The 26,274-nt window shown below is 33.8% G+C and overlaps 1 protein-coding gene across 1 annotated transcript; it reads left to right on the forward strand.

Moving 5' to 3' along the window:
* Positions 1 to 21,747: 21,747 nt before the first annotated feature.
* LOC149186420 (putative receptor protein kinase ZmPK1) lies at positions 21,748 to 24,800 on the forward strand. The gene has a single exon (XM_089411002.1). It carries the CDS (start codon positions 21,972 to 21,974, stop codon positions 24,519 to 24,521), a length of 2,550 nt encoding a protein of 849 aa, XP_089267128.1. The 5' UTR covers positions 21,748 to 21,971; the 3' UTR covers positions 24,522 to 24,800.
* Positions 24,801 to 26,274: the final 1,474 nt, after the last annotated feature.

Here is a 26,274-nt window from a genome sequence, read left to right on the forward strand (position 1 = left end):
AAGATTCAGGATCAAAAATCCCAAAGCAATCTGATACAAGTAGGATCACTCTCATATCATATGCAAACTAATTAGATAGAAATTAACTCCTAGGAAACTTAGCCATCATCTTTAAGAATTACGACACTAATATAATTGACAAACTCCACCTCCATATCGATCTTAAGTTTAGATTCTAACAAATACATAAAGACCTAATGAATAAGTTCTAAGAACATATTGTGCACCTGTACTTCATCAGTCTACGCACCCTGGTTGATAATTTATTATTGACAGTTCAAAGACATTGAATTGACCAAACAGTCTCAATATGAAAATCAACTGTGGTCAACCATTGTCAATCGTTATTAACCATGGTCAATCATCGTACACTATGGTCGAATGTCACATTGTGACAAAGATTGTCTCAATATGAAAATCAAATATGGTCAACTATTGTCAACCATAGTCTAACATTACATTGTGACAAAGATTGTCTCAATATGAAAATCAACCATATAAACCATGGTCAACCATGTTTATTTTAGGGTTTATAATAATTATCTTATGATCTATGTGCCTTGGGTTTATAATATTAATCACTTGGGTTTACTATCATACTCTTGGGTTTATAGTCCCTTGGGGTTTTATTAATCTAAGGGTTCATTCAACCATGGTCAATCATGGTCAACCATGGTTGAATGTCACATTGTGACAAATATTGTCTCAATATGAAAATAAAACATGGTCAGCTATGGTCAACCTTAGTCTACCGTAACATTATTAAAAAGATTGTCGCAATATACAAATCAACCATGGTCAATCATGTTTATTTTAGGGTTTATTTACCTTGGGTTTATAATATTAATCCCTTGGGATTTTATTAATCTAAGGGTTCATATTCCTAGGGTATAATATTATCCATATGGTTTATAATATCATTGGGTTTAATATAAATCATTTGGTTTTATAATCATGGTCAACCATGGTCAAAAGTCACATTGTGGCAAAGATTGTCTCAATATGAAAATAAACCATGGACAACCATCATCAACTGTCACCAACAATGGTTAACCATTGACAACAATGGGAAACCATTGACAACTTTCATCAACCATGGTCCAAAGTCGTATTGTCAGAAAGATTGTCTCATAATGAAAATCAATCATGGCCAATCATGGATAGTCATGGTCAACCATGGTCACTTTGTGCCAAATATTATGTCATGGTCCAATGTCACATTGTGACAACCATGGTCAGCAATGGTCCAATGTCACATCGTTACAAAGATTGTGTCAATATGAAAATTAACCATGGTAAACTATGGTCAACCATATTTATTTTAGGGTTTATAATATTTATCTTAGGTTTCAATACTTATTAGCGATGATCCATCACCATATTCTGACAAAGATTGTCTCAATATGAAAATCAATCATGGTCAACCATGGTCAACCATGGTCCAATGTCACATTGTGACAAAGATTGCCTCAATATGAAAATCAACCATGGTCCAACATCACATTGTAACAAATATTGTTTCAATATGAAAATCGACAATGGTAAACCATATTAATTTTGGGGTTTATATTATTTATCGTAGGGTTTATATACCTTCGGTTTATAATATTAAGCCCTTGGGCTTAATATTATTGCATTGGGATTTTAGTATTAATCCCTTGTGTTTATTATTCCATTGAGTTTATAATATCAATCCCTTGGGTTTATTAATCTAAGGGTTCATATTCCTAGGGTATAATATTATTCATAGGGTTTATAATATTAATCCTTGGGTTCAATATATATCCATTGGGTTTATAACGATGGCCAACCATGTTCCAACGTGTTGTAGTGAAAACAAAACACCTCCATTTTATTCTATCATAATAAAGTGAAAACATATGTAAATAAAACACAACACATATAATAAGATAATATATGATAAAAACTAATATCAGAGTTTTGCAGAGTGTGTCACTACTTAAAAGTTGCGATGTCTTAAAATTGCAGATCTTCGAACTCCGATATCATATTTCCTTGATCTTCAATTTCCACTCCCTTCGATCACCGATATCCCTAAAGGCCTCCAATCTCTGATATGTGATAATCCAATGTGCCTCCGACCTCTAAAAACCATTCAGCTCTGATCTCTGATCTTTGACATACTATTCCTTCTGATAAGTGGACCCGATATGTGTATTAACATTTGTCTAATTGGAATATCGAATCCTCTCTCATATCAAAACAATTTTCAATGACACTTCTGTAAAATCTCCGATATGACTTAATCTTCTAATCGCTAATTTAGTTACGAACCCGATAAAGTTAATAAAACGAATTAATTATGATTTCGCATCTGCTCCCTATCGGAGCTATATAATATCGCCAATATTTTGAGTTGCCTTATTTCAAAAGTTGCGATGAGATTTTCTATGATGCCAATAGGTTCTTTCCAGTTGTCACTTTCATATGGGGCCGCTGTAATAATAATTGAAAAGTCTATTTTCAATGGTTTTGCGGGAAGTTTGTTGTGTTTAGATTTTGATATAGTTTTTGGCTAAGTTTAATAATAGAACTAATAATCTCTGTTTGACTGAAACACGAATAAGCCTAGGGCCAATAAGGATGAAGCATCAACTCGATTCGGGATTTCCAAACACTCTCTGTCGTGAGACACAATGCAGTTCTATACTAGGAAGATTGTTGTAACAAAGACTAAAAAAGGGTCAACACCATGAGCAGAAAATTAATCCTTCAGCTAAAGAAAAACACTTCGTTGCAACATTTTCCCAAATTTGGCCCATTTTCAACTAAATGCAAAAACGTCGAGATTTAGTCACTTTTTATTTCTCGTTTTTTGAGAAACCGAAGGGATTTGTTAACTTTGTAACTCTGTATAAATACTTGTCTCTTCAATGACATAGAGGAGGTCCCGATCCACACATAGGGGGATTCTCTATAATAATTCAATTTGTGCCTTCACACTATTGTAGAGCGTAGACAATTTTATTATAGAGATTGTAGAGAAGTTATGGCTCTATTATAAAGGGACTTTGCACTATTGCAAGAAGTCAAAGCTACTCTCATAACTGTGGTAATAAAAATTTGACATGGTTTTAATTAAATATTTTTCTTGTGTACTATTACCGAAACTCAAGATTATTATCTCATTGTCAAAGTTTCATTATTGGTTTTGATCTTTATCCTAAACAGTATTATGTTTCTTTGATAGTATGCATTATTGTTGTGTCATTGACATTTTTCTTTTGAATCTTTGTTAAAGCTATCATTTTAGGGTAGAATGAGATCATAATCAATCTTAATTCATTGAAGTATTCTTATGATGACTGATAACTATTTATTATTCATTTGCATGGTTAGGAGAGGTCTATCCCATCCTATTTCAAGATAGTTTTTTCATGTTTTAGATTAGTTCTGCATTTACATATTAGTTTACATCAAGTCCTCTCTTAAAGAGGCAAACAAATAATTTAATTGTGGTTTGATCAGCCTTAATTTGATCAAACATTTGTGTTGATCTATTCCTTTAATTTACATCTTTAAATAATGATATAAAGGAAATGTAACATGATGTATTATAGGTGTAAATAGATTAACTCTTAGTTTAGGTTAGTTTTAAATTAGATTAGTTTTAAGTTAGTATTAGATAACAGAGTAACTAGAACCTAACTAGTCAGAACCACCATCTTCAATGGAAAAGAAGCTGCTTTAAGTTCTTGACCAGGTGGTCTCCCCTATTGTTAACAACAGAAATTTTTGCCGATCAACATTTTTGGTGCTAGAAGGATGACCTAAAGATTTGTTGTCTTTTGGAGATTTTGTATTTTAAAGTTTTATTTTTATCACAATGGCTCCTCTCAAACTTCCAATTTGGAGTTGTATCTTTGGATGTGCATCTACCAATCCTCCACCAAAAATAGTAAGTCACTTGTCAAAGGTAAAGTTTAATCATAAGAGGAATGCTTCTGCATTTGATCATGCCTTGCAATTTATTCAAAAAATTTCAAATTCCACTTATCATGATATTGATGAAGGTATTCTATTCAGGATTTTTACTCTTACATTCTTAGGAAAAGCCAAAAGATGGTGTCAATCTCTTCCAGTTGTCTCTATTCACAGTTGGGATCAATTTCTCACAATGTTCCTTTATCAATTTGACGGATATGATTTTGAAAGGTATGTGATGAATTTGAAGACCTACGAAGGTTTCAAAATGAATCTCTCTAAGATTTTACTATTAGATTTCAATTAATTTGCTTGAGATTCAAAGCTGAAGATAAACATTCAGGAAATGAATTGATAGATTGGTTTGAATATATTTGTTCTCTTCCTCCCATTTAAAATCCGTATGAAACAATTTCAAGTTCTGATGACTCTCCTTCAAGTTCCAGTAATATTATCAAAAACTCTTAGTTATAAGGGCATATTAATCATGATGAAGTGGCCTCGAACATGTATGACAAATTCCTAAATTTAGTACACACCTCTTACAATTTTAATAATAGTCATGCTGATGAACCATTATCACAAAACTTGCAATAATTTGACAAACAACTACAAGAAGAAATCAATAATAAAATTGAAGGACCATCTCCCACAAAATATGAAAATCACCATGAATTAAATTTAGAAAATTGGATTATAAATCAACAAGTACAAGCAGAAATTGAAATTTCCAATAGTGTGTGACCTGCTACACAAATTTTTGAATTTGTTCATGTTGATCAAATAAAACATTTAGTGAAGTGACGGAAAATTCTTCAAGAAAGAACAATTAGCCAAGTAAATGATCTTGAATTTGAAATTTTCAATGAAGAAAATGCACAGGAATTCACAAATAGAGATATTTTTAAATTCATTTCTTTTGATTCTCATTTTCACCTTTATCATAATATTTTTGCTCATAGCAATCTATCCCCTCATTGCTTTAATTTTATATGAGAAAACAAAGAGGATGATATGAATGAATGCCAATTAGTTTTTATCAAGATAGAGAATCATTCATTGATCATTCTTCTAGCATTAATGAACATGTGCCTCATGTTCCTTCTTGTTTTGATACATCAGATGAGATTGAAAGGAATTCTAGAGAATGTTGTGAAGTCATTTATGAGAGTTACTCTGACATTGAGGATGTTGATTTATCTTCTTCTCAAGTAAATCCTCATGATCAAATTCAGATCACATGTGAAAATGAAGAACACTCTAGCTCAGAAATTTTTCCAACTAGTCCTCATTTTCAAACAATTAATCATACTCATGATTTCAACATTCAAGAACCCATTCCATTCTATGATTTTTATGATGATCAAATCCTTACTTCTATTCATAATATTGACCCTCTCTCTAATTCACAACTTGGTATTGGAAATCATTCTAATTCCATTATTCTAACCAATCCTTGTGAAGAAGAAATTACTTCAAGTCAATCCTAGTTGTGTTTTAACATTAGTTGTAACAATAGTGTAAACTATGATTTGATTTCATTGTTGTTCCTTCACTTATTTTGTTTATTTTCAGATTTGTTTTCTGTTTTCATTTTTTAGTTTTTTGATATCTTATGTTGGCATATTGAGTAGTTCACTATTGAAAACTCAATTGATGCATTGCCTGAATGGAAAGATGATGTTTCAAATCACAATCATGAACATGAAGAGCTATTACTTTTCCAATCACTTGTTATTTTCCAATTCATTTTTTATCACTTGTTACTTTCCCCTCCAAAGCAGTGCCAACAAGAGAGTGCATCTTTACATTATGACTAGCTATCTAATTCTATTAATGATATTCCGTTGAATCTATCAGATTTCCATCCATATTTCATTAACACTTTTGAGATACATTTGGAAAATTTCCCTCACAGAATATTATTAATAATTTAACATATGTACATAAGACTGCTAAAGTTTTGCATGCCATTGTATCTAAAGATCCATTTCCACAATCTGGTCTATTATCTTCTCCTTTAAACACCTTCCAATCATGAATGAAAATCCATCCAGATTTCTATGATCCAATTGAAATTTAGCTAGAAAGGACATTTCAAGCGAAGATGATTGTAAATAAGCTGATTCTTGTAAGTACATTACCAATAGCTGTACATAATATTTTTAGTTTAATTTCTTTTGGTTTAAGTATATTTACGCTTTTATTACTGATGTTTTATGTATATATTCATGCAGAAAATAAAATGCTTGAATGGCTTCATTGGAAGTATGATTTCACTTAGTCTTAGTCTACTTTTTGGATTAGGATTAGGTGTAGGTTAGTAGTAGTTTAAATTAAATTAGAAGATGGATTTTAAATTTGATTAATACATGGGAGAAATTGAAGATTCATTAGGTAAAACTATAATAAAATTCATCTAGGTACACATTCATATGTTCATCTTCATCTGGTTTGAGCTTTACAAATTTTCTTTTCTCTTTTAATCATTATTTCTTTCTTATATTTTGTAGTCTTCTTGCAGGTTCCCATTGATTTTATTTGTAGATTCAGCTTTGGTGGCAACAAACATTTCAGAATAAAAATAATCATATGACATTAGCGAGTTTTCTCTTTTCTAGTTTTGCGTACATTTTTAAATTGATTATTAGTCTTATTCTTAAAACTTAATCTATAAATACTCGCAAACTATTTTTAAGCAAGATTTGCAAAAGTAAGAAAATCCCTGTCAAAGCATAGAACAATAACTCTAAATCAATAACTATGCTCCAAAATCATCAACCATGGTCGAATTTCACATTGTGACAAAGATTATCTCAATATGAAAATCAAACATGGTCAACTATGGTCAACCTTAGTCTAACATAACACTGTTACAAAGATTGTTTGAATATAAAAATCAACCATGGTCAAGCATGTTTATTTTAGGGTTTATGTACCTTGGGTTTATAATATTAATCCCTTGGGATTTTATTAATCTAAGGGTTCATATTCCTAGGGTATAATATTATCCATAGGGTTTATAATATTAATCCTTGGGTTTAATATAAATCCCTTGGTTTTATAATCATGGTCAACCATGGTCAAAAGTCACATTGTGGAAAAGATTGTCTCAATATGAAAATCAACCATGGCTAACCATCATCAACTGTCACCAACAGTGGTTTCCCATTGGAAACAATGGGAAACCATTGACAACTTTCATCAACCATGGTCCAAAGTGTTATTGTGAGAAAGATTGTATCATAATGAAAATCAATCATGGTAAACCATGGTCACATTGTGCCAAATATTATGTCATGGTCCAATGTCACATTGTGACAACCATGGTCCACCATGGTCAACGATGGTCCAACATCACATTGTTACAAAGGATGTGTCAATATGAAAATTAACCATGGTAAACTATGGTCAACCACATTTATCTTAGGGTTTATAATATTTATCGTAGGTCTCAATATTTATTAGCGATGATCCATAACCATATTTTGACAAAGGTTGTCTCAATATGAAAATCAATCATGGTCAACCATTGTCAACCATGGTCAACCACGGTCTAATGTCACATTGTGACAAATATTGTCTCAATATAAAAATCAACCATGGTCCAACATCACATTGTAACAAATATTGTCTCAATATGAAAATCGACAATGGTAAACCATATTAATTTTGGGGTTTTTATTATTTATCGTAGGGTTTATATACCTTCGATTTATAATATTAAGCCCTTGGGTTTAATATTATTGCACTGGAATTTTAGTATTAATCCCTTGGGTTTATTATTCCATTGAGTTTATAATATCAATACCTTGGGTTTATTAATCTAAGGGTTCATATTTGTAGGGTATAATATTATTCATAGGGTTTATAATAATAATCCTTGGGTTCAATATATATCCATTGGGTTTATAACCATGGCCAACCATGTTACAACGTGTTGTAGTGAAAAGACAACACCTCCATTTTATTCTATCATAATAAAGTGAAAACATATGAAAATAACACACAACACATATAATAAGGTAATATATGATAAAGACTAATATTAGAGTTTTGTAGAGTGTGTCACTACTTAAAAGTTGCGATGTCTTAAAACTACCGATCTCCAAACTTTGATATCATATTTCCTTATTCTTCAATTTCCACTCCCTTCATTCGCTGATATCCATAAAGGCCTCCGATCTCCAATATGTGATAATCCAATGTGAATCCGACCTCCGAAAATCATTCACCTCTGATCTTTGATCTTTGATATACTATTCCTTCTGATAAGTGGACTCGATATGTGTATTAACATTTGTCTAATCGGAATATTGCATCCTCTCTCATATCAGAACAATTTCCAATGAAACTTATGTGAAATTTCTGATATGACTTAATCCTCTGATCGCTAATTTAGTTATGAACCTGATAAAGTTATTAAAACAAATTAATTATGATTTCGCATCTGCATCAGAGCTATCTAATATCGCCAATATTTTGTGTTGTTTTATTTCAAAAGTTGCAATGAGATTTTCAATGATGCTACTAGGTTCTTTCCACTTGTCACTTTCATATGGGGCCACTGTAATAATAATTGAAATTTCAATTTTCAATGGTTTTGCGAGAAGTTTGTTGTGTTTATATTTTGATGTAGTTTTTGGCTAAGTTTAATAATAGAACTAATTATCTCTGTTTGAATGAAACAGGGATGAGCCTAGGGCCAATAAGGAGGAAGTATCAACTCAATCTGGGATTTCCAAACACTCTCTGTCGTGAGACACAATATAGTTCTATATTGGCAAGATTGTTGTAACAAAGACTAAAAAGGGCCAACACTATGAGTGGAAAATCAATCCTTTGGCTAAAGAAAAACACTTCATTGCAACATTTCCCCAAATTTGGACCGTTTTCAACTAAATACAAAAACATCAAGATTCAGTCACTTTTTATTTCTCGTTTGTTGAGAAACCGAAGGGATTTGTTAACTTTGTAACTCTGTGTAAATACTTGTCTCTTCAATGACATAGAGGAGGTCTCGATCCACACATAGGGGGATTCTCTGTAATAATTCAATTTATGCCTTCACACTATTGTAGTGCATAGACAATTTTATTATAGAGATTGTAGAGAAGTTATGGCTCTGTTATAAAGGGACTTTGCAACATTGCAAGAAATTTCATTAAGGGTCAAAGCTACTCTCATAACTGTGGTAATAAAACTTTGACATGGTTTTAATTAATTATTTTTCTTGTGTACTAGTACTGGAACACAGGATTATTATCTCATTGTCAAATTTTCATTATTGGGTTTGATCTTTATTCTAAATAGTATTATGTTTCTTTGATATTATGCATTATTGTTGTGTCATTGACATTTTTTTGTTGAAGCTTTGTTAAAGCTATCTTTTTAGGGTAGAATGAGATCATAATCAATATTAATTCATTGAAGTATTCCTATGGTGACTCATAACTATTTATTATTCATTTGCAGGCTTAGGAGAGGTCTATCCCATCCTATTTCGAGATAGGTTTTTCATGTTTTAGATTAGTTTTGCATCAGGTCCTCTCTTAAAGAGGCAAACAAATAATTTAATTGTGGTTTGATCAACCTTAATTTGATCAAACATTTGTGTTGATCTATTCCTTTAATTTACATCTTTAAAGATCGATATAAAGGAAATGTAACATGATGTATTATAGGTGTAAATAGATTAACTCTTAGTTTAGGTTAGTTTTAAATTAGATTAGTTTTAGGTTAGTATTAGATAACAGAGTAACTGGACCCTAACCAGTCAGAACCACCATCTTCAATGGAAAAGGAGCTGCTTTAAGTTCCCGACCAGGTGGTCTCCCCTAATGTTGACAGTGGAAATTTTTGCCGATCAACATTTATGGCGCTAGAAGGACGACCTAAAGATTTGCTGTCTTTTGGAGATTTTGTATTTTAAAGTTTTATTTTATTCAGAATGGCTCCTCTCAAACTTCCAATTTTGAGTTGTATCTTTGGATGTGCATCTTCCAATCCTCCACCACAAATAGTAAGTCACTTGTCAAAGGTAAAGTTTAATTATAAGAGGAATGATTTTGCATTTGATCATGCCTTGCAATTTATTCAAAAATTTTCAAATTCCACTTATCATGATATTGATGAAGGTATTCTATGCAGGATTTTTACTCTTACATTCTTAGGAAAAGCCAAATGCTGGTGTCAATCTCTTCCAGTTGTCTCTATTCACGGTTGGGATCGATTTATCACAATGTTCCTTTATCAATTTGACGGATATGATTATGAACACGTATGCGATGAATTTGAAGGCCTACGAAGGTTTCAAAATGAATCTCTCTAAGATTTTACTATTAGATTTCAATTAATTTGCTTGAGATTCAAAGCTAAAGATAAACCTTCAAGAAATGAATTGATAGATTGGTTTGAATATATTTGTTCTCTTCCTCCCATTTCAAATCGGTGTGAAACAATTTCAAGTTCTGATGACTCTCCTTCAAGTTCCAGTAATATTATCAAAAACTCTTATTTAGAAGGGCATATTAGTCATGATGAAGTGGCCTTGACCATGTATGATAAATTCCTAAATTTAGTACACACCTCTTACAATTTTAATAATAATCATGCTGATGAACCATTATCACAAAACTTGGAATAATTTGATAAACAACTACAAGAAGAAATCAATAATAAAATTGAAGGACCATCTCCCACAAAATCTGAAAATCACAATGAATTAAATTCAAAAAATCGGATTATAAATAAACAAGTACAAGCAGAAATTGAAATTTCCAATAATATGTGACCCATTGTACAAATTTTTGAATTTGATCATGTTGATCAAATAAAAAATTTAGTGAAGCGAGAAAAAATTCTTCAAGAAAGCACAATTAGCCAAGTAAATGATCTTGAATTTGAAATTTGAAATGAAGAAAATGCACAAGAATTCACAAATAGGGATATTTTTAAATTCATTTCTTTTGATTCTGATTTTCACCATTATCCTGATATTTTTGCTCATAGCAATCTATCCCCTCTTTGTTTTAATGTTATTCCAGAAAACAAAGAGGAGTATATGAATGAATGTCAATTAGATTTTATCAAGATAGAGAATCATTCATTGATCATTCTTCTGGCATTAATGAACACGCGCCTCATATTCCTTCTTGTTTTGATACATTGAATGAGATTGAAAGGAATTCTAGAGAATGTTGTGATGTCATTTATGATAGTTACTCTGACATTGAGGATGTTGATTTATCTTCTTCTCAAGTAAATCCCCATGATCAAATTTAGATCACATGTGAAAATGAAGAAAACCCTAGCTCAGAAAGTTTTCCAACTAGTCCTCATTTTCAAACAATTAATCATACTCATGATTTCAACATTCAAGAACCCATTCCAATCTATGATTTTTATGATGATCAAATTATTACTTCTATTCATAATCTTGACCCTCTCTCTAATTCACAACTTGGTATTGGAAATCATTCTAATTCGATTATTCTAACCAATCATTGTGAATAAGAAATTACTTCAAGTCAATCCTAGTTGTGTTGTAACATCAGTTGTAACAATAGTGTAAACAATGTTTTGATTTCATTGTTGTTCCTTCACTTATTTTGTTTATTTTCAAATTTGTTTTCTGTTTTCATTTTTCAATTTTTGGATATCTTATGTTGGCATATTGAGTAATTTAGTATTGAAAACTCAATTGATGCATTGCCTGAATGGGAAGATGATGTTTCAAATCACAATCATGAACATGAAGAGCTATTACTTTTCCAATCACTTGTTATTTTCCAATTCATTTTTTATCACTTGTTACTTTCCCCTCCAAAGAAGTTCCAACGAGAGAGTGTATCTTTACATTATGAACAACTATCTAATTCTATTAATGATATTCCATTGAATCTATCAGATTTCCATCCATATTCCATTGACACTTTTGAGATACATTTGAAAAAATTTCCCTCACAGAAGATTATTAATAATTTAACAAATGTACATAAGACTGCTAAAGTTTTGCATGCCATTGTATCTAAAGATCCATTTCTACAATCTAGTCTATTATCTTCTCCTTTAAACACCTTCCAATCATTAATGGAAATCCATCCATATTTCTATGATCCAATTGAAATTCAGCTAGAAAGGAAATTTCAAGCAAAGATGATTGTAAATAAGCCGATTCTTGTAAATACATTAACAATAGTTGTACACAATATTTTTAGTTTCATTTCTTTTGATTTAAGTATATTTATGCTTTTACTATTGATGTTTTATGTATATTTTAATGTAGAAAATAAAATGCTTGAATGGCTTCAATGGAAGTATGATTTCACTTAGTCTTAGTCTACTTTTTGGATTAGGATTAGGTGTAGGTTAGTAGTAGTTTAATAAGAATATGGTTTTTAACTTTGATTAATACATGGGAGAAATTGAAGATTCATCAGGTAAAACTATAATCAAATTTTTCCAGGTACACATTCATACATTCATCTTCATCTGGTTTGAGCTTTACAAATTTTCTTTTCTCTCTTAATCATTATTTATTTCTTATATTTTGTGGTCTTCTTACAGGTTCCCATCGATTTTATTTGTAGATTCAGCTTTGGTGGCAACAAACATTTCAGAATAAAAATCATCCTATTACATTAACGAGTTTTCTCTTTTCTAATTTTGTGTACATTTTTAAATTGATTATTAGTCTTATTCTTAAAACTTAATCTATAAATAATCACAAACTATTTTTAAGCAAGATTTGCAAAAGTAAGAAAATCCCTATCAAAGCATAGAACAATAACTCTAAATCAATAACTATGCTCGAAAATCATCATACAAGATAAAATCAACATAATATTATTTTTATGTCAATTCTTTGTATTATCTTGTAAGATGTATCTCAAGGTTCATTTTCTTGATTGGCTTCTTTCTGATTTAGGCTTACTTGGATTGTCTTTTCATTTCATTTCACAATAAAATGGAGTAATGTTTTCTCTTTCATCTTGGCATAATCATTGGGCGAGACATTTTTTGCTCTAATTTATATTAACATAACTTAATCTCTAAGGATCAATTCAATGAAGATGATTTCTTTATCTTCACTTTCAGCTTTCCTAACCAAGTAGAGTCCTTGGATATTTGAGTTTAAATCTTTCCGTTATTTGTTAATGAACTATATTTAACCCCTATCTTTAAAAGAAAGTAAAACACATTTAACAGCAATTACTTAAGGTCATGTGTTATTTTGGAGCAAGTTTAGTCAAGTGAATAGTAGTTATCTTAAAGCTTTTTACATCATCCCTTTCTCTTAAGGAGCGGTATGCCACCCCATCTATTAAGTAATCTATATGAGATTCATAGTAGCCATAGTTAAACATAAAAACAAAATTGTCAATTGAAGGGTAGGAGGTCTCATCACGAGCCAACCTACCATGATCATAATTTCTAACATTGTGACATTACCATTATTGGTCACCAAGCCAAGGTAATGGATTTCGACCGCAATATTGAAGAACAAGAGGTCTCATCATGAGTCGGCTTGTTCACCATGTTATATTTTGTGAATTGCATTGTGGTTAGTTGGTTACCAAACTAGGACAATGGTCTTCAGTTGGAATTCAAATAAGCTTATGGTGATCTTTCGCAACTATGCATTTATTCCTAATAGATGGGACACTGGACCCTAAAAGGGTTAAAAGGCATCCGTGTCGACGCTATAAACTCATACTGGCAATAGTGGCCATGCATATGGTATGGAAGTTAACTTAATACTATGTTTTCTTGATTAGCTTATTTACTAAAAAACTGATGCCTAACTAAGATGACTGTTGTACATATAAATTCGCTGAAACATTGGATTCATTGGGTAAATTTTTACAAGTTCATGAACAATAATGGTATATATATTTATTTGACAACATATAATAGGGAAAAAATGGTTAGAATATTTGAATTTGAGCATTTCAAATTATCTAATTATAACTCCATTTTTAAACTAAGTTCCACATCTTTACAACAAAGATAATTCTTTCTCCCTAGTGTGTCGCCATTGTTGTGGTGAAAACACAACACCCCCATTTTATTCTATCATAATAGACATGGGGACCCTTTTTGCATTACATGTAGGCTTTGAATGTAATTGCATCATTTCAAGTCTAATTTTCTTTTCATTTACACTTGTTTTATTTTTATAATTTAGCCTTAGTTTTACTATTTAGACTTTTAAGTTAAATATTCATTTTCTAAAGTTAATAAACTTGTAATTATCCTTTTTCTTAATTAGATTAATTAATAGTAAATATCCCCCAAGACAAAGCTCATGTTACAACATATGGAAATAGCGGAACTTTATGTTATCGGAGTTGAAAATATTTATAACCGAAGGTTGTTGAATATAAAGTGAAAACATATGTGAATAGCACACAACAAATATAATAAAATAATATTGAAGAAACACAAATATTGGAGTTTTGCAGAGTGTGTCACTACTTTAAAGTTGCGATATCTTAAAATTGCCGATCTCTAATCTTGGATATCATATTTCCCCAATCTATAATTTCCACTCCCTCCAATCGCCAGTATCCCTAAAGGCCTCTAATCTTCGACCTCTGATAACCATTCACCTCTGATCTCTGATCTCCGACATACTATTCCTTCCGATAAGTGGACTCGATATGTGTATTAACATTGGTCTAATCTAAATATCACATTCGCTCTCATATCAGAACTATTTTCAATGGCGCATATGTAAAATTGTCAATATGACGTAATCTTCTGATCGTTGATTTGGTTATGGACGTGATAAAGTTATTAAAGTGAATTAATTATGATTTCACATCCCCTCCATATCGGAGTTATCCAATATCACCAATATTTTGTGTTGTCTCATTTCAAAAGTTGGGATCATCTTTTCTCCAATACCACTAGGTCCTTGCCACTTGTCACTTTCATATGGGGTTGTTGTAATAATAATTGAAAAGTCTATTTTCAATGGTTTTGCGGGAAGTTTGTTTTATTTAGAAGTTTACTTTTTTCTGCTAAGTTTAATATTATAACTAATAAGCCTTGTTTGACTAAAACAAGGATGAACCCAGGGTCGATAAGGAGGAAGTATCAGCTCGATTTGAGATTTCCAAACACTCTCTGCCTTGTGACACAATTCAATTCTATATTAGGAATATTGTTTTAATAGAGACTAAGAAAGGGCCAGCATCCTGAGTGGTAAATCAATTCTTTAACTAAATAAAAACACTTCATTGCAACATTTTCCCAAATTTGGCCTGTTTTTTACTAAATATAAAAGCCTCCAGATTCATTTAATTTTTATTTCTTGTTTGCTGAGAAACCAAAGGGATCTGTTAAATTTGTAACTCTGTATAAATACCTGTCTTCAATGACATAGAGGAGGTCGCGATCCACGCATAGGGGGATTCTTTGTAATAATTTGATTTATGTGTTTGCACTATTGTAGAGCGCAGAGCGTTTTATTATAGAGATTATAGAAAATTTATGGCTCTGTTATAAAGGGACTTTGCACTATTGCAAGAACTTTCATTAAGGGTTAGAGCTACTTTCAGAACTGTGGTAGTAAAACTTTGACATGGTTTTAATTAATTCTTGTGCTTGTGTACTATTACTGGAACTCATGATTATTCTCTCATTGTTAAAGTTTCATTATTGGTTTTGATCTTTATTCTAAACAATATTATGTTTCTTTGATATTATGCACTATTGTTGTGTCATTGACGTTTTCTTGTTGAAGCTTTTTTAAAGCTATCTTTGCAGGGTAGAATGAGATCAAAATGAAACTTAATACATTGAAGTATTCCTATCGTGTCTGATAACTATTTATTATTCATTTGCACGATTATTTTTCTTTCACTTGTATTAGTTAATGTGAACTACTTCTTTTAATTAATACAAAATCATATGATGAACCAAATCAATTCTTTCCCCTGTTTTAGTTAACTTGCTCTCAGATTAGGAGAGGGCTATCCCATCCTATTTTGAGATAGGTTTTTCATGTTTTAGATTAGTTCTACATCTGCATCTTAATTTGCATCAAGTCCTCCCTTAAAGAGGCAAACAAATCATTTAATTGCATTTTGATCAACCTTAATTCGATCAAACCTTTATGTTGATCTATTCCTTTAATTTACATCTTTAAAGATCGATATAAAGGAAATGTAACATGATGTATTATAGGTGTAAATAGATTAACTCTTATTTTAGGTTAGTTTTAGATTAGATTAGATTTATGTTATTATTAGATAACAATGTAATGGACCCTAACTAGCTGAAACCACCATCTTTAATAGAAAAGGAGATGCTTTAAGTTCCCAACTGGCTGGTCTCCCGTAATGTTGACGGTGGACATTTTTGCCGATCAACACAACGTCAAATCATGACAAAGGTTTTCTCAATATGAAAATCAGCCATGGTCCACCACCGCATTATGAGAAAGATTATCTCGATATGAAAATCAATGATGGTTGACCATGGTCAAACATGATCTAATGTCGCATTGTGACAAATATTTTCTCAATATGAATATCAAGCATGGTTAACCATCGTCAATCATCGTCAACCATGATCCCATGTCACATTGTGACAAAGATTGTCTCAATATGAAAATCAAACATGGTCAACTATGGTCAACCATTGTCTAACGTCACATTGTGACAAAGCTTATCTCAATATGAAAATCAACCATGGTGAGCCTTAGTCAACCATGTTTATTTTAGGGTTTATAATATTTATCTTAGGCTTTATGTACCTTGGGTTTACGATATTAATCTCTTGGGTTTATAATCCCTTGGGGTTTTAGTATTAACCCCTTGGGTTTATAATATCAATCCCTTGGGTTTATTATTCCAAGGGTTGATATTCCTAGCGTAGAATATTATTCATAGTGTTTATAATATAATCATGGTCAACCATGTTCCAATGTCACATTGCGACAAAATTTTCTCAATATGAAGACCAACCATGGTCCAAAATCACATTGTGAAAAAGATTGTCTCGATATGAAAATCAATGATGGTCAACCATGGTCCAATGTCGCATTGTGACAAATATTGTCTCAATATGAAAATCAACCATGGTCAACCTTTATCAATGGTCGTCAGCCATGGTCCAATGTCACATTGTGACAAAGATTGTCTCAATATGAAAATTAAACAGGGTCAACTTTAGTCAACCATGGTCTAACGTCACATTGTGACAAAGATTGTCTCAATAAGAAAACTAACCATGGTGAACCTTGGTCAACCATATTTATTTTTGGGTTTATAATATTTATCTTAGGGTTTATATACATTGGGTTTATATTATTAATCCCTTGGGTTTAATATTATTCCCTTCGGTTTATAATATCAATCCCTTGAGTTTATTATTCTAAGGGTTGATATTCCTAGCATATAATATTATTCATAGGGTCTATAATATTAATCTTTTGGTTTAATATAAATCCCTTGGGTTTATAATCATGGTCAACCGTGGTCACTCATGGTCAAGCATGGTCTAATGCCACATCGTGACAAATATTGTCTCAATATGAAAATCAACCATGTTTCAACGTCCCATTGTGACAAAGATGGTCTCAATATGAAAATCAACCGTAGTCAACCATGTTTATTTTAGGGTTTATAATATTTATCTTAGGGTTCGTATACCTTGGGTTTGTAATATTAATCCCTTGGGTATAATATTATTCCCTTTTGTTTATAATCCCTTTGGAGTGTTAGTATTAACTCATTGGGTTTATTATTCCCTTGGTTTTATAATATGAATTCCTTGGGTTTATTAATATAAGCATTCATATTCCTAGGATATAATCTTGATCCTTGAGTTTAATATAAATCCTTTGGGTTTATAATGATGGTCAACCATGGTCCAACGTCACATCGTGACAAAGATTGTCTCAAAATGAAAATCAACAATGGTAAAGCATACTTATTTTAGGGTTTATAATATTAAAGAAAAACATATTTGTATTTTTTAATAAATAATAGTAATGATCAATTTATTATTAAATATAAATTAATTAATTATTATTAATTGTCATGTAATTAATTATTAAATTAATTATTATGTATAAATAAATTAATAAATTATTTTTTTTAATAATATGAATGAATGAATGAATTATTATTATTATTATGAATAAACATTGTTAATTTTGTTATTAATAATATTATTACTGTTGAATTGAGGCTTCTGTGATCCATATTAAGTTTATGAGAGATTTTTTGGCGTAAATCACAAGATAATTCATTTGTCGGCGCGTTTGAACCAACTAGTGTGGTTCATCGTCAGGACAAGTTGAATGAGTAGATCAGGGTTTGCATGTTAAATAGATAGAGCAGAAACTCCAAAGGCTGTATTCCAAGCCCTGGTAACGGCATACAGCCGTTGGAGTTTCTCCTCTATCTATTTAACATGCAAACCCTGATTTGCTCATTCAACTTGTCCTGACGATGAACCACACTAGTTGGTTCGAAATGCGTCGACAAATGAATTATCTCGTGATTTATGCCAAAAAATCTTTCATAAACTTAATATTATTATTATTTTTAATAATAATAATAATTTTAGATTTTAGATTTTTGTGATTTGTATTGATTTTGATAATGTCTTTCAGAGTAATCACATTTTAAGCTGTTGGTCCAACCATAACTAATTAATGTGGTTCATCTTCACTTTTGTCTTGAAAATAAACTAGATTAGTTAGTTATAAATGTGGATCAACAACTTAAAATATAATTAATCTGAAAATCATTATTAAAAACTAATAATAATAATTATAAATATTATTAATAATGTTTAATATTGATTATATTATTAATATTATTAATTTTAATTATTAATAATATTAATAAGCATAGAATGAATTGTTGATAATATAATTAGTATTAATAAATATTGTTAATTTTTATTTATATGAATGAATTTATTATGAGTAACGTAATTGTAATAATACAATTATTGTTTGATTTTAGACTTTTGTGATTTATATTGGTTTTGATAATGTCTTTGTGATTAATCTTATTCTAGTTGTTTGACCACATTTTGATTGATTTTTTCACCTTTATCTTTAAGATGAACCACATTAGATGGTTGAAAATGTCAACTAACAACTTATGATGTGATTAATCATCAAAATAAAGAAATTTATTATTTTTTTTCCAGAGAAAAAAATCGAACTTTTTATTAAAATAAAAAGTTACAAGCATATGCAAAAAGCATTCATTTTAGCTGTGTGGGTGAAAATCACACAGCCTGCAATATACAGCACTGCCTAAAGGCAGGAAAAAAGAGAGCTGCTCCATTTTCCGGATTGCAGCCCTAAAGAAAAAAACACTGTTGACCTAAGTCTTCCTGCCCTTCTTCTTCTCCACTTTTCGCCAACCATCCATGTTGGGAGGGGAGTCAAGAACGGCTAGCTGGTTTTCCATCGCACACATTGGCTGTTCCTTATCTGAATCCGATCCTTCAGGGCTGTGACTTCGTTTATTACCACCTGTTTCCATCTGGGTCTCTTGTTCCTTTTCCTCAATTATCTCCTTATCCTTATTGTCCTGATCTTTTTCCTTTGCTGAATTTTGTTCTTCTTTCTTTGCTGTAGTTGCCTTTTTATATACGGCATCTATGTTCTGCCATCCTTTCGGCTTCCTTTGCTGATGTTTACTCTTATTTTGGTTTGGACATGCATTGTACAGATGACCTGTTTGTTGACATCCCCGGCATCTGAAGGCAGTGTTCTCATAGTCCAGGGGTTGTTTCCACTGTGTATTATTGAAATTCAGAATGATGCTCTCAGGTAGTCCTCGGCTGAGATCTATCTCAACGCATATTCTGGCAAAAGTAAATATTCCTTTCATGTATCGGTCTCCATCTATCCTTAACATTCTCCCCAGGGTATTTCCAATTGCTATTAAAACCTTTGAATGCCAAAAATGTAAAGGGAGATTATGCAGCCTAACCCATACTGGCATCCTTGATACCACCATGGTATTGGTATCAAAATCAGGAAACCAAGGGACAATGAAAAGTCCAGCACTGCCCCAGAACCATGGCCCTTGGTTGAGAAATGTTTCCATTTCTTCTTCTGACTCAAAGCATACAATAAAAAACCCTTTTGGATATAGGTAGATTTGGCAATTTTTTGTCCAAGCCGAATAGATCCATTGATACAGTGCATCAGTTCTAGGCCAAAAACCATTAAATCTACAAATAACTGCTTTTTTCTGTAAATCTGAATGTATTTCTTTTACCTCTGGTATTTCGATGGAGATAGATGGGCTCTCCGGTAGTTGATCTACAATGTACTGCCCCGGAGGTTCATTGACCGTTGTGGAGTTTTTTCCTTTGCCCTTCACTGCTTCCTTAAATGACCCTTTGTTTTGTGAGCTAGTTCCAGCATTTTCAGCTCCACCTCTTATTCTCATATTGAGAATGATTGTGGAGCCTGGCTTGATGTTGTATTCTTGCATGGTTCTGCAGTCCTGCAGCGATCTGCCCTCATTTAACAGGTGTTGTTCCTCACCCGGGTAGCCAGTCTGATCGGCGATCTTGTTCTTCAGATCTGAGACCCTGTCGCCGTCATAAGTCCAGATCACGCTTGTGGTTCCTTTTGGCGTTTTAACAAAGATTTGGTATCCTGACCTGGCAGTCTGGGAATTGTTACCCGGATCGGGTAGATCCAGACCAGATCTGGAATTTTTGAATCTATTTTCAGTGGAGGGAAATGGATCCGCTTCATGCAGCCCTCCTCCGTTGATTTCTGCATTAGTTCCTCTGGGCAATGCTGCCGATCCGCTACCCACAGCGCCCATGACCCCGTTCCTATCTCCTCCCACGTCTTTCTTCTGAGTATTCGGCTTTCCTGCGTCTTTCTGAGGATGACTCGACCAGATCCGGGTCACAGTGGGCGTGAGTGCTGTAGTTTCTTTATTGGTTCTGTGATTTTGAAACCCACTTCCGCTATGGCCGAAATAAACCGCCAACGAGAACGCATATGGGATCCGGGCATATGCCCTAGCTCCAGTCTTCGTTTCCGCCCTGCCTGTTAATTCTTTCCCTGTTTGCTGGGCGAGAAGACGGGTTGCTGCGGCGGCCATGGGAGCAGCGGTCGAAACCTGCGCGCGTCCAAGGGTTTTTCCGTGCCGATTCTATTTGATATCTCTATTTTCATAAAGAAATTTATTATTATTAATAATATTAATTGTAATTGTTATTAAAATTATTATTAATTACACCACCATGCCGAAGTCAAAGTAAAGTTGGAATTTCCCCCCGCTATCAGATCGATTCAACTATATTTAATATATTTATTATTATTAATAATATTAATTGTAATTGTTATTAAAATTATTATTAATTACACCACCATGCCGAAGTCAAAGTAAAGTTGGAATTTCCCCCCGCTATCAGATCGATTCAACTATATTTAATATTTTATTGTTTTCAGCAAACAAATTTCCACAACCTCTTCCAGACGGCAGAGACGCGTCGCTTTTTTCTTTATTAATAATTTCTAAAATTATAGGGTACAAGAATTAAGATTTGAACAGCGAAACAGGTTGATACATGTCAGATATTTTCACAGATATGACGTCAACACGTCAATACGTCAAACAGACCGTGTGGGCGTGCCGCGTGGCTTCTGGATGCAAGTCCTTCCTTGACCAGTCGACCTTACCTTTCTCCTCACGTCATTAACTGCTGCCTCTTACTGAAACCTTTTCTTGTGACTCGTGACTTTCTCATTAACTTAACTTATACGGAACTGGCTCTCCTTAAATGATACGGAAATATAGTATTGCATAGGATTGAATTACAAAATTCATAGGACCAAATTTGTAATGCCCAGGACAGACTAAATCTTTATAAATTCGTAATGTCCAGGACAGGCTAAATTTGCTTTGTATAGTATTTGATGATACAATTTAATTAGTGTCATGTGCTGCACCAGGGATCTCCACCTCTATTGGTGAAACGAAGGAGAACGTTTGGGTTCTGGTAAGTTCGAAAGGATGGGCGCTACTCCGCAGCTTTTCCTTAAATGTTTTTTAATGCAGTTATTCATTTTATTGGGTTGTGGGGAAGGAGGTGAGAGGAAGGAATTAGTTGTCCCCTCTACTCGGCTGAAAAATCCGGGTTGGAAGCCTGGGAATAATACATACCTGGTTTCTCCAAATGGGATATTCTGTGCCGGCTTCTATAATGTTTCGCCAAATAATTATGCTTTTGCTGTATGGTATGCCAACGATCCTCAGAGGACCGTGGCGTGGATGGCTAATAGAGATCATCTAGTAGGTTACAATTCTTCCTTGACCCTTGAGAATGGAAATCTCACCTTATCTGACTCTGATGCTCAAGGGAGAATATGGAGTGCGCCGATCAACACTTCCAATGGAACCGATGTTGGAATGGGTCTGGTTTTGTTAGGCTCAGGGAATTTGGTGTTCAAGACAAGCAAGAATAACCATGTCTGGCAGAGCTTCGACTCTCCTACTTTTACTCTTCTTCCAACACAGAATTTCTCCCAGACAAGTAGATTGGTGTCGACCAGAAATGGCAGTACCTACGCCTCAGGTGCTTATATCTTTTCTGCCTCTCAGTCCAAAACTCAAACGCCCTCCTTGTATTATAAAAGGAGCGAATTAGGGTACTGGGCTTTGACAGTTAATAATGAAGTAATTAGTCTGGGTGTTGATGGGAACCTTATCGGTCCAAGCAACCCAAAGATTTTGATGGCATCAGACAGTGGGGATCCGGCCAGTCCCTTAAGAAGATTAACTTTAGACCACGATGGAAATCTCAGAATTTACAGCTGGAAGGGGAACTCTTCTTCATCTTGGGAAGTAGTGTGGGAAGCAGTACAAGAGCGTTGCCAAATTCACGGTACTTGTGGAGACAACGCTATCTGCAAGACCCCCGAATTGAACGACAGTACGCCAGTATGCCAATGTCCACCCGGCTTCCTTCCAAATATTACTGATTCTCGCAGCTGCCAGAGAATTGTTCAATTTCCCCAGCCTTTATGCAGTCCTAATTATCAGAATGTCGATTATCAATTTATCCCGCTGGATTACGTCAATTTTAGTGGAGAAGGCAATCAGACAATCAGGAATATTGTGAGATTCGAAGACTGTATGTCGACTTGTTTGAACAATTGCACATGTCTGGGTTTTTCACACAAATTGGACGGCAGCGGATACTGTGCTCTCCATTTCAACAGACTACTGAACGGATATTGGTCTCCAGATTCGCTAGCGCGCACGTACTTGAAGCTGTCTGCAAAAGAGAAAAATATCTCAAATGAAAATCCATACACGGGTATGCTCTCCGTGGCGGAAAATGTTTGCGATGCTGGTTTCAGTCTGCCGTTTCCGCCAAACGATTCCGATCACACAACGCGTGATCTTATAATAATTTGCTCCATATTTGGCATAGAGCTTTTCTGTGGAGTTTTGGCTTTCTGGACATTTCTGAGGCAGTACTCCAAATATAGAGACATCGCCGGAATATTCAACTTGGATATTCTACTTAATCTTTCAGGCGGGGGACCAAAGAGATTCACATACGCGGAGCTGAAAGCGGCGACTAATAATTTCAGCAATGAAGTGGGCAGAGGAGGATTCGGGACTGTGTACAAAGGTGTTCTGCCCGATCAGAGACAGATTGCAGTGAAGAAGCTCAAGAGGGTATCTCAAGGGGAAGGGCAGTTCTGGGCAGAGGTGACAATAATAGGGAGAATCCATCATCTCAACCTTGTTCGTATGTGGGGTTTCTGCACAGAAGGTGAACACAGACTGCTTGTGTACGAGTATATACCAAATGGGTCATTAGACAAATATTTGTTCGATAAGCAGGGCAATGGCGAAACAGTTGGGTTGGACTGGAGCTCACGATATCGAATCGCAGTGGGGGTAGCGAGAGCCATAGCCTACCTGCACGAAGAGTGCCTGGAATGGGTTCTCCATCGTGATATCAAACCGGAGAACATATTGCTGGACGAGAGCTTTTGTCCCAAGATCTCTGACTTTGGTCTGGCAAAGCTGGTGGATAGAGAGCACAGTCTAAGCGTGTCAAACATCAAAGGGACTCCTGGATATCTGGCACCCGAGTACTGGATGCAGAAAACCGAAGCTATAAGTGCAAAAGCAGATGTATACAGTTTTGGGATTGTGCTTCTGCAGATTGTTAGCGGAAGGAGGAATATATGCTTCAGTCAATCAGCTGTGGAGGGTGATCAATGGTTCTTTCCACAGAAGGCTTTTGATTGGGTGGTTTTAGAGAGGAATGTGGAGGAGGTGGTTGACAAAAGTATTCTGAGTGGAGTAAGAAATGATGGCCTTCAGATGGAGGCGATTAAGAGAATGGTGAAGACAGCGTTTTGGTGTATTCAGAGCAGACCAGATGAAAGGCCTTCCATGGGAAAGGTTGCTAAAATGCTGCAAGGAACCCTCGAAGTTCCGCAACCTCCTAAGCCCGATTTCTTTGTCAACTTCCTCCACGCCGATAGCAGCGAAGTTGGAGATCCCATACATGAGCTGCCTCCTCCTGCTCCTCTTATTTAATGTGTAGGCATTTGCAGACTGTTATTTCGTATGATACAGACTAGCTATTAGGCTATAACCTTCATAGTAGAGAAGGTGATTGGTTATAATCATATATGGATTTGCCTATCTATCTAAATTTTACAACTCATTTTCCCGTTTCATTTATTCTGCAGAGAGGCGCTACGCTCATGTAATCAGTAAATAGTAGATTCTAAAATAACTACTTTGTTTGTTGAATTACGACAGAGAATAACAATGTCTTGATATCCTGTGTGATTCTGGCCTCCATATCAATTAGATTTTTTTATTTTATATCACAAATCGTCAGATTTTCCGTTTGTCCTGCTTTCCTGCGGCGATTATGGAATCTTAATGCTAATTAAAGTTTCCAGTTCAGAGATTTTCTATTAAGCATTAGATTCCCATTTGCCTTGCTTTTCTGCGCTGATTATAGGCTGTAATGTTATTTCGATTTTCCATGTCATATTATATGAATTGTTTTTAATGTGTTAGATGTATAATTCCAACCATGCTAATACAATGATGCGATGCGATGAGCTATTCGGTTCAGGTTTATATTCCAATCGTAAATAATCTTCGTTTTTTCTCTTAAAATTGAGATGGTGTTTTTTCTATTAGTTCAAATTATACTAGAGTAGGTATTACAACATTATTATTTTTGGCTATATGGTCTTAAAACCGTCGAGTGGGAAATCAATCAAGTTGGTTGACTATCTGGTTGCACATAACCAGTCCAAAAACCAAAATGTCTGAAAAATAAACTAGAGTATCTTTATATCTGTATATCAATTAGCCTACTCAAAAAAAAAAAACCTTCTTAATACATATGAGAAAACTTAAGCATCTTATGACTCTACTAGAGCTGTATCTTCAACACTAGATCCAAGATTCTGCTACAAAATTTGACATTGAATCACTTGGAGTTCCCTCTGAATTGTTTGCATCTCCTCTAAGGGCCTTGAAATACTCGTAATTGGCAACATTAATGCCTTAACTAACATAAATTTACCATCCAATAAATAAGCAAATGTTGGAAAAACATTAATTCCAACCACAATATAACTCTGTTAGGTGCTTGTTAGGTTCAAGTCTTCTCGAGAGTTCAGGAGATGATCTCGAGACTTCTAGAGACTTCAGGGAGCGTCCTGAAGAAGCCACCGACAACCATAATCTAGAAACATCTATGCTGTGTATAAAACTCCTTGCTTGGTAATGGAATGAGCAAGTTGTGTTTAGTGTTCTATGCTGTATTCTTTGATTTGGTGTTGGACCCGCATTCAACGTTGAGAGCTTGAGGTCGCTGTGAGCGTTGTGTTGGGCATTGAGAGTGTGTTACTAAGAAGTGTTGCAAAGAGTGTGTATGCAACACATACGCTTCTAGTGGAGGGCGTATTGGTCAGACGTGAACTTGCAATTCGCGTGGAGAAGTCATTTGAGTGTGTGAGTCTGAGATTGCCGAAGGTGTTTGAGCGTGTTGTGTGCAGCAGGGAAGTGACCGAAAGTTTGAAAGAGTCGTTGGTAAAAGAGTTGCGAGGAGAAGCAGATTGAGACTGAGATAGCCACTAGTCGAAGAAGTTGGGGATTTCCCAGGGGGAGCTCTCAAGTGCTGATAAAAGAGGGTGCTATTCCAGAAAGCAAGATCTGAAGCAAGCCTACGTTGAATCTTGAACATATTCTACTGGTATCAGATTTTGTGGCGAGATTCCTTAACAATTTTTAAAAAATGTGTTTTCATGTTTTTGCTGTGAAT

Source organism: Pinus tabuliformis, chromosome 3_1 (assembly GCF_031772625.1).
Source record: "Pinus tabuliformis cultivar Carrire ecotype Pingquan chromosome 3_1, CPIR1, whole genome shotgun sequence".
NCBI classification, from domain to species: domain Eukaryota; kingdom Viridiplantae; phylum Streptophyta; class Pinopsida; order Pinales; family Pinaceae; genus Pinus; species Pinus tabuliformis.

Excerpts from the sequence above, each read along its gene's own strand:
- LOC149186420 (XM_089411002.1), top strand. The coding sequence starts at position 21,972 with ATGGGCGCTACTCCGCAGCTTTTCCTTAAATGTTTTTTAATGCAGTTA.